Here is a 10,813-nt window from a genome sequence, read left to right on the forward strand (position 1 = left end):
TTTGGTATAATCATAGGCATGAACACAAAGCCTATGAGATTCATGTACATGATTATATATTAATTATATAGACTTCTTTCATCCATTTTGAAATAGCGAATTCTCAACACAGGGCAACAAATTGGTAGTGTAAACAATTTTGGACTGAGTTTTACTTATGGTGTATATAGGCATCAAAGACGCCTATTATCTGTAATCTATTGTTGATTTTGCTTTAATATTATTGTGATTTTGTGCTCATATCTATAAGCCACAATTTGGGTTTTAAGTCTGTTAATTAATACTCTTGCCTTATACTTTTGTTAATTTCAAAATGCTAATGTGAGTTATAACCTGTAGGTATATACTTTCATAATTTCACAAAAAATAATAATTGAAAACTAAACTATGATCGCATTCTCATCAATAAGTTTTGTTTTTCATTCAAGTGCAGAGCACGTCATATTTGCTAGTAATTGTAATGAACTACGGTATTGCAAAGAAGAAGAGAATGATTTTGCAAAACTTCAATCCTAGATAATGTGATTATCAAAAAAACAAAAAAAAAAAATCCTACATAATGCAATGGCCTTCACGCAGCACCATTTGGTACCATAGCGAGACCCTTTTTATATGATAAACGGATAGAAAACTCATAAGCATGCATTTTTTCTGTTACTTTGAAAAAAGGCTCTTCAACCCCAAAGGGGAACCTAGCCCAAAAGCTCTCACCGATAGGCCATTTTGAGTAGACCCAACCGCCTCTACCTTGTCCAATGAAAACTTGTTTTTGCTCCTTGGTCCACCTATCATAGCAGCACCCTGTCTCCAGACCAAAGGCTCACCTAGTCCAAAGGCTCATCACATACATAATTACACAAAAAATTAATTCCAACCAACACTTAGCGAGATTCGAACTTGCAACCTTTCCCATGACGAAGATTCGAATTTGCAACCTTTCCCATGACGAAAGGAGTACAGAACAAATTGAGCTAGAAGCTCTTGTGTATTACTACTACGTCTATAGGTCCGTGTTTTCTATGCTAATTCACTTCAAGTGTGGAATAGGTGAAAAAGATTGAATCTGATTAAGAAACTGAGTGAGGGGGATGAAACATAGACAAAACGGAAAATTACATAAGCTGATAAAAGAAAGAAACAGAACTGATATATTTAACAACAATTTCTACATGGTCTTCAATTCTGGAAACTTTCTCCAACACCAATTACACCACAAAAAATAATCGCCAAACAGAAATCTATAGAAACTAGACGAGAAATAAATTTCAGCCCCTGGTTCAAGTAAGCATCTATTCAAATTTTCAAAACAGTGCATTGTTGTACAGTAGTAACATATTGAAGAACCAGTCTCCTAACCAAGTAATATAAACTTAAAATTATCCTTACACCAGTCCTTGGATCCAACTTGAAAATATGTCAGTACTCACTTTAATGTTGAATTACCTCATCATGATACCTGATCAAAAATATCACCAAGACAATGTCTTCGGCTCCTATTAATGCTCGACCAATGCAGTTCACAATAACTTTCACAGTTTAAGTGTGAAACAGAACTGAAGAAATGAATTGTAATCATTGAGGTGATGTGATCTTACAATACAGGTCAATATATTGTTTAAAGGTCATCAGGCAATACATCTAACTCTAGTGACAACTAGACACTACAACTAACTCTAATGCCATCTATTACAGCTGGAAAAATCAACTGCTTCAACAGTTACAACTAGGTTATGTTTGTTACAAAGAGTCACATCTTTGATTCTAGTAGAAAAATGGGATTAGATACTAGGGAGATTGCACTTACATTATCACACCAGATTGATGAAGGGACTTTTAAGGAAAACATGTTAACTCTTTTTAACTGCATTAGGATGTAGAGTGGTAGGAGAGACCATATACTGAAAACCTTAATTTACAGCATCGAGAGATCATCTGACTTTTTCCATGTACGGTCTTGCAATATACCAACAAGCTGACAGACAAAACACAGAATGGTAAACTTAAAAGACATACTTAGAGGTGATTAAATTATAAAACTTACATTTAGACCAAGATCCACATAGTTAAACAGCAAGGGTGTACTGTTAGAAAAATGAGACAAGAACACCTCTTAAAAGTCGATGAGCCTCCATTGGCAAAGCTAAGGAAATTGCAGTCTCATAGAAACATATAATTTACCCACGTGTTTATGTAACCAACCAGTTACCATCGACCTGAACAATTGCCTAGATTACATTCTACAATTCCACCTTCTTAGATCCATCTTTGGAAGAATACTTGAACCTTGAGTACCCAACTTAATTCTGTACTGCTCAAAGAGTTTGGGTTCCTCGTGCTGAAACTTGATCACATACTTAGCCAAAAACACATCTTCTGCTACTCTTAATGCCTGACCAATACCATTAAAACTTATTAGACCCTTTGAGATAAGTATTTCAAGAACGTAACATCTTGGAAAGACTCTCTTTTCCAAGCTTAAATTAATAACAGTCACGTTCCTGACAAAATCATCCCTAGTCCAATTCAGGTTATTCATGAAGAAATTCACTGCTAAATTGATCTTCTTCACTGAAAAGGCCATTACGAAGGGGTTCTTCTTGAACATGGAAAGAACCTCATCTTCTGACCAACCAAAACTCTTATAAGCCTCCAATTTCGCGTCCCATATAGGCTTCCTTATCCCCACAAACACACGTATTCCACTAACGATCACATTACTTGAAGGACTAAAACCCATATTCTTGAGTTCTAATACACTTGCGTTAAGCTTGTTGGATTCAAGATATAGAACTCGAGGGTTCTTGATAATCAATTTTGAGATCAAAGATTTCAGCATACCATGATCTTGCAGGAGGGCTATGTTTTTTCCCATTTTGTCCTTTAAATTAGCGGACCACTTTAACCGTTGAAGAATAATGGCGATGCCATCATCTGTGGGGGCAAGGCTTCTAAGGAAATTGATGGAAGGGATGATAGAATTCTCTAAGCTTCCTCTCAAGAAATATACGTCCTTGGAGAGGAGTTTACCAAGATTGGGTCCTGAAATTCCAATGCTTTTGAAATATTCAAGCTTTGGTTTTAACCTTTTCTCGGGAGAGGCTAGGAGAAGTTGAGGGTTGTAAGCGATGACTTTTGAAATGTGGCCATTAGTAAAACCGTAGGATTGGAAGAGAGAGATAACTGAGTCAGGTCTAGCTGTTTTGGATTCGTTGAGAACAAATTTTTTGGAAGCTTTGAGAGCTGATTCTGGGGATAACCCACACGAGTTAATGAGGTAATCTACTGTGAAATTCGGTCTTGAGACGATACTAGAAATGAATCTAGTGAGTTGGGTTGCTGATATCAGGGTGGGTCTTAAATCTAAAACAAAACTCGTAGTGTTAATTCTACTATGAAGTACAACCAAACGTTGCAACATTTTTTGTAGAAACTTACCCAAAGTGGAGAAAGTGAAATGATACGGTCTTCTTTCTTTCAAGGTCGACCTCCAATCTTCTTCGGTTCCTTCACTCATAATATTTCTATCAAGTAAAAACCCGAAATATCTTGAAATATTTTAAATATCGGCACCAGGATCTAATCCAATATTTCAGAAAATGTTCCTTGTTATTTTGGTATTTTGGATTTGTTGATTCGAAACATATCGGCAAATTATACCGAGAATCTGCATATCCGGTATTTCGTATTTATTGTATACGGAATTGTTTTATAAGTGAAAACCGGAAGAGAGCAAGGAAGGAGATGGAAGCACTTCGTGAGCTAGAGCGAGTTCAGAAAATGGTCTCTTCCATGCAAGCCCACGATAACAACGACTCAACTCGTTTCCTTGCAGATTTCTTCCTTTTCATAGTAGTACTAGTCTCGAAATTTCTTTTACTCAACACGTTAAAAGTCGTTCTTGTTTATTTGATTTTTTTTTTTGTTCCAAGGTCAAACCATATGGAACTCTCGACATGAAACATCTTTCCGATATTGTTTACTGTGCATCATAGACTAGTCCAACATTAAACATCTTTCCGATATTGAGGTGTTGAAAAGGTGAAAAAGGATTGAGATTGATTTTCATTGACAGACATACTGAAAGTCATGAAACATAGAGAAAACTCAAAAGCGTTTTTGGTGACAGATAGAAAGGCAAAGTGATAGATGCAACACAATTTATCAAAAGTCTGAAATTTTTTCTGCTGACAGTCTGACAGATTAATCAAAAGGATTAAGGTAAAAATACTGGAAGATTCTTAATGAGGATGAGAACTCCTTATGGAGACAGATTACGGTGGCAAAATGCTCTTCTAAACCACCTAGTGATGCATCCTATATGCTCAGGAGTATTCTTAAGGTAAAAAAGCTTATGGCTAAGGGAGTGGCATATAGTATTGGAGATGGAAGGACAGTTGACTTTTGGAAAGATCCTTGGGTGCCCTTTGGTAATAATATTATAGCCCCAGGTGACTGGGTTGATGAAAGAGTTGATGGAATTTATAAGGTACAAGATGCTTTGCTTGACTTTGGTGATTGGAACTTGGAAGTTCTGAATCTCTTACCACCTCCTCTGAAGGAAGCTATTCTATCTCTTAAGCCAATAACCACTGCACATGATAAACTGATATGGAGCCCCGATAAAAAAGGCCTTTTCTCAGCTAAATCAGCTTACCAGTTATCTGTAAATTTGAAATCCAATGTAGGACAATCTTCAAACCCTATTTGGATCAAAACATGTACAAGGTGTGGAAGTTACCTATCCCAGCTAGGGTCCAACTTTTCATCTGGAAGATCATCACTAACAACATTCCCACAAACCAAAATCTCACCAAACACCACCTTAATATTGACCCCATGTGTTGCTTTTTGTGGCAACACGTTAGAGGATTCAAACCACATTTTCTTCCAGTGTAGTAGGTCTCGAATGATATGGTATTCTTCACTCCTGAACCTAAAAGTTGATACTAATGAATTTGACCCAGGGGATTGGTTACAGAATTGTTTAAGTTTGTCAGAGAAGGACTCCCCCACTTCATCTTCTTATGTTACTCTGTTTATAGCTATCCTTGATTCTATATGGCAGGCTAGAAACAATATGCTCTTTAGACACCTAAATACTACTCCTCAAGCTATTCTTCAACATGCTTATGTTACTAATGAGAACTGGTATAAGGCTTTTAATACTGGCCTGAAAAAAGTGATTGGAAGCTCAATAGAGGATAAAAGTCTTGGAAGCACCTTGTCGAGAAGGAAAGACTGTGTTTGGATTCATCCACCTCCTGGATGGGTTAAAGTGAATTTTGATGCAGCTTTTATTGCTCAAACAAACATTGCTCATCTGGCTGTGGTTGTCAGGAATAATAAGGGTGAACCAGTGGGAGCATGTGTCAGTAGAACAAATGCATGTTCAGCAGCAGAAGCCGAAGCTTTGGCACTGGAGCTAGCGACTCAATATGCAAAGCAAAAAGACTGGAAAGCCATTATTTTGGAAGGGGATGCTAAAGGAGTTTTGGATGTTTGCATTAATAGAGAGGATTGTCTTCTGTGGCCATGGAGAGCTATCATCTATAACATCTTTGCAACTTTTAGTTTTTTTGCCTCTGTTTCTTTTAGATTTTGTCCCAGGTCATGCAATGTGCACACAGACTTGCAGAAAGGCCTGGAAAAGGAAACTAGTTTCAGGAGAGTAACTATGTAATGACTTTATTTCTCAATTTATGAATGAATGAATTAGGTTTGGCTTTCTTGAATGGCCTTTCTTGAAAGAAGTTTTGAGTAGATTTGACTTTTCCACTGCTTGGATTGATAGAATTATGTTCTGTGTCCAGAGTACTTCTTTTTCTATCATGTTGAAGGGTACGCCATTTGGATATTTCAAACCATCTAGGGGTCTTAGGCAGGGTGATCCTCTGTCACCCTACCTATTTATCCTGTGTACTGAAGTGCTTTCTCTTAACCTACTCAAGTATCAACAGCAAGGCAGGCTCTCTGGTTTAAAGATAGCTCGGAATAATGACACACTCACACTTAATGTATGCTGACGATGTGATCATTTTTGGGAAAATGGAGTAACCACAAGCTTATGATATCAACAATTTGTTGAAGTTGTATTGTCAAGCCTCAGTCCAAAGCATCAACAGAGGAAAGTCGCAGCTGATTCATCATAAGAAAATGCACCCCAGATTTGTTAGGATGATTTACAAAGTTCTAAAGATACCATGCACTGTGAATTTTCCCCACTATTTGGGGGTGCCATCAATTTTGGGGAGAGAGGTGCACGATCATTTTCAGCCTTTAATGGAAAGATTCCAAGTTCGTCTTGCCAGTTGGAAGTCAAATTTGCTCTCAAAAGGAGGAAGGTTGACCCTTATTAACTTTGTGTTATCTGCACTTCCTTCGCATATCATGGCATGTGTACAGTTACCTGCTACAGTCATTGATGATATTGATATGGTTAGAAGGGCTTTTCTTTGGAGACATTAGGTAGGAGAAAGGAAACTTCACTATTTTTCATAGGACTTAGCTTGCTCCCCAACAAAAACAGGTGGATTGGGCATCAAAGATATTCAGATGTAGAATTTGGCACTGCTGGGAAAATAGGCATGGGAGTTACTAACGCCAACAACTTTATGGGCTAAGCAAATGAAGCAGAAGTATTTTCCATCTGGTGATTTTATGCGAGCTTCTTTACGAACTAATGCATCCAAGTGTTGGAAGGTAATGCATTATTTGAGATCACTGTTGGTACTAGGTATTAATTGGAAGGTTGGTAATGGGTTTTCTATTAGAGCATGGTTGGATGCATGGGTGCTAGGTACGCCATGTCCGATCCCACTCCTAAGTAAGCCTGATAATTGTAATGTTGATAGAGTGGCTGACATTATCATGCCTAAGACAAGGGAATGGAATAGAGAACTTATCAGGTCTACATGGCCACTCGACTATGCTCAAAGAATTTTATCTATTCCCATTTTAGCGAATCAACAAGCAGACAGTAGATTTTGGGCCCCAAATAAATATGGATTATACACAGTTAAATCAGCTTATCTTAAGATGCTTGAACGAGTGGATCTAGATTTGGTTTATGAGAAATGGGAATTCAAAAAGGTGTGGAAGCTCAATGTCCCATATAAGGTACGGTTTTTTATTTGGCAAGGTTTGCAGCATGTAATTCCAACAGCTAATATCCTTCATGTGCACCATTTTGCCACTGATGAATATTGTGTTTTATGTGGATTTGAGAAAGAATCTCATATTCATTTGTCCGTACATTGTCCTTTTGCGCGGTCCTTATGGTTTGGGGTTGATATTCACCCATTGATTTACACAGCAACAACAAGTTCATTCCATGACTGGTTGGTTGAAATAGCAAGAAGTGTGTTGAGACTACCAGAAAAAGAAAATCTACTAACTAAAGTGGCCAGTGTATTGTGGAACATTTGGTTATCAAGAAACGAGAGTAGATTCACTGAGGTCAAGGCAGATCATGTTAGATCTATGTTTATAGCATTCAATCTGATTGATGATATGATCAAAATCAAAAATGATGTTTTAATCAAGAAACCCACACCTAGCTCTTTTGAAACCCAAATTGCTTGGACTCCTCCTTGTCAACACTAGGTCAAACTAAATACAGATGGCTCAGCTTTGGGTGCTCCTGGACCTGCAGGTTCTGGATGTGTATTTCGAGGAGAGGATGGAAATTTCTTATTTGGAGCGGCACTACCTATTCTAGTAGCTGATGCTATGGTTGCTGAATTCCCTGCTGTATGGATTGGACTCAAAGCTGCACTGTGCTTAAATTTTCGTAAAATTATAATTGAAACAGATTCAAAGTATGTGCATCAAGTTATCTCATAAAGGGAAACTAGAGTATCAAAGGCTATCGAATCCCTGGTACACGATATACGAGACATGCTTACGATGATAGATGAGTACATGATATTGTGGAATTACAGGGAAGTGAATTTTGTAGCTGAGGCATTTAGGGATGATGTAAATGAGAATAGATTTATTTCCTTGCCATCCTTATGTTCAGCTTGGTGGATGAGACCACCACAGTTTGTTGTAAATAGCTTAAATCGCGATATGCAGTGGCGCCATTTGATTTTTGCACTTTTCAGTGTTTTTAGAAGTTGACTTACTACGTGCTAAAACTCAATAATTCCTTACTCACTATTTTTTTTCTTTGAGAATGTCAGTCTAGTTCGAGTAGGGATTTCGTTCCAACTTCTAAGACAAGAATTTAAATGATCACAACTGGAATCTACACTTTGGAGAACTAAGTGAGAAGGATTTTATAGGTAGATTTTTTTACACAAGTTATCTAAAATTTGTAAGTTTGTTTATAGTTAAATGAAAGAGAGAGAGAGATAGGGAAGGATTAATCCTACTCATGCAAGGCCTAGCTACAAGTCTTTTAGAAACAGTCACTACCATCTCAAATCCCTAACATAATATACCTATCTCTAAACATATCATGCTAGCATGTAGAATTGAAATGATATTTCATCTCTCAAATATCATTCCAACTCCTAGTTCTACTTTTACAACAATTGATCGGATAATTGTCAATCTCTGTCATTTTGGGACGGGATGAAAAATAGAACCTAAGTCTTTTAAGTAGTGATTTTGGAATCCTAAATTTGTAGCATGATCCTCACATGAGCATCATTAACCCTCCCCTTGGGAGAGTTTTAGCTCATGATCCTAGGATTGAATTAAACTACAAGAAGATATGTTAAATGAAAAAAGAAAGAGAATGAAACAAGAAAACTACAACTTTGTTTACCTAAATGAAGAAGAGTTTATTAAAAACTAGAGAGAGTTCCCCATTAACAAGTTACAAGCTTTTCTCTAAAATCTAAGAACTAAAAACAAAATTAAAGACATGGATGTAAATGAAAAAGTAAAAGTCAAAGAAGTAAAAGCTTCCAACTCCCAAAATCAGCCCCCCTTTACATAAGAGAGCTTTTTTCTCTTCTCCCACGTGAAACACTCTCCTCTCATTTATTTCTCACTTATCCACAACTAACTCCCATTTGACACCTTTCATTTTTTTAGATAATCATCACCTAAATCCAACTAACTCATTAACTTCATGCAAGGTGTCAAAATTGCACCAATTATTTGCACCTTTGTCTTGACTTGCATGATGACTCATCAAATCTTATGGGCCCGCCTAGTGGGTCCACGTACAATGTCCAGTGGCAGTCCGGTCTTTTGGCATTTTTACACCTTCCGCCTATTTGTAGAGTTCATCGCGATCGTCGGAGCAGCAGCTCACTCGTCGATTCGAGTCCTGGTTCAAGAGATATGAGCTTCGGAAGTTTGATGCTTCTGTGCATGTAATCCCGTTTCTGATTGGATTCTGTACTATTTGAGTCTTTGGGCTTTAGTCCGAATTTGTTGGGCTTCACATGGGCTTGATCGGAAGGCATGTGTATACTCCCCTATTCCGTGCTTAAATGCTTTGGCTTTATCATAATTTTTACATTAGTTGCTCCAACCTGCAAAAAGCACGAAGATGCGATTATTTCATGATTATTAAGCACAAAATTGACCGAAATGTTATGTCTCTACAGGTTTTTATAATACAATTTTGGGTGCTTATCACATCACTCCCAAACAGCATTTTGCTTGTCCTTAAGCAAAGAAGAGACATTAAAAGCGGATAAGTGGCCAAAGCGTGCATTCTAAGCTAAGTCTCGTTTCCGCAGAGTGCGGTTGCATTGACTATATGCAACAAGGCCTTAAACCACTAGGAATTCCCTAGTGGGACGAAGTTATAACCTCGTGAGAGTTTTCCGAGAAGATACTCACAAACTTCATTTATACTACAATGACTTAGTAACAAAAGCTTGTTTCCTAAATTAATCTCTCGGATATCTATACATCTCCTTAGCGGGGAGCGAGGATTAATTCTTCGAAACTCAAGTTAATATGCATACAATAATTAAAACATCTACATATGAGTATGCATTCGGTGAATTTACATTGAATTGCACAAGCAGGGCTGTTTACGGATTCTTTGGAGAGTGTACCTAAATGGGTTCTCACATGTATGTGTAGAAACACAAATTCGCTCATAATTTTCCCACTCGGGTTTTGTTAACTCCGGTGTGCGGTGGGCACACTTTTCCTCTCACATACTCGATGGCGGTCGAGGAGGGCGAGGTCGATCAATCACATCTACTACTTATTATCACACCATCCTACTCCTAATTGAGCTAGAGGTCTTTATTAGGTATTATGGGGCTTAGGTGATAGTGTAGAAAGAAATGGAAGTGGAAGATCAAAAATGATAAGTATAAGAGAATAAGGTCTTCAAGATATTTACACTTGAGAAATCCTTGTTTTCTTTTCCTGCTCCTATCTGAGTTTTCCTACCTTGCTCTTAAGCCTTATTTCATTTTTTTTTTTTTTTTTTTCATTTTTTTTTTTCATTTTTTTTTTTTTTTTTAGGCTTAAGAAACATGATCCTGTTTATTTATTTATTTTTATTTTTGAAGCAGGTAACTAACTTTTATTTGGAACAAGTCTTCTTTGATTTTTCTACATTTCGTCCTATTTCTCATACTCATCACTTAGGTAGGTTCTTTTATTTGGGGTTAATATATGGGTAAGGAATTTTTGGTGAAAGTGAAAGGTTTGATGAAAGGTTCAGTGGAGTGACTAGCGGTAAAATTTGTAACAGGTAATAATTTATAGCTATGTCGATCCAAAGAATGCCTAAATTCTCGCCTAGGTTCGGATGGTGATCAAGTAAGTCGATGCGTGATTTTCTCTATTCGGAAAAACTACTCCTCTGTGTCATTACTCACAAATCACT

The 10,813-nt window shown here is 37.2% G+C and overlaps 1 protein-coding gene across 1 annotated transcript; it reads right to left on the reverse strand.

The window, feature by feature from the left end:
* Positions 1 to 1,125: 1,125 nt before the first annotated feature.
* LOC147508469 (uncharacterized) lies at positions 1,126 to 3,429 on the reverse strand. Its single transcript, XM_086600990.1, has one exon. It carries the CDS (start codon positions 3,416 to 3,418, stop codon positions 2,231 to 2,233), a length of 1,188 nt encoding a protein of 395 aa, XP_086457116.1. The 5' UTR covers positions 3,419 to 3,429; the 3' UTR covers positions 1,126 to 2,230.
* Between the last annotated feature and the right edge of the window lie 7,384 nt (positions 3,430 to 10,813).

This window comes from Coptis chinensis, chromosome 3, assembly GCF_015680905.1.
Source record: "Coptis chinensis isolate HL-2020 chromosome 3, ASM1568090v1, whole genome shotgun sequence".
Classification (NCBI taxonomy): Eukaryota; Viridiplantae; Streptophyta; class Magnoliopsida; order Ranunculales; family Ranunculaceae; genus Coptis; species Coptis chinensis.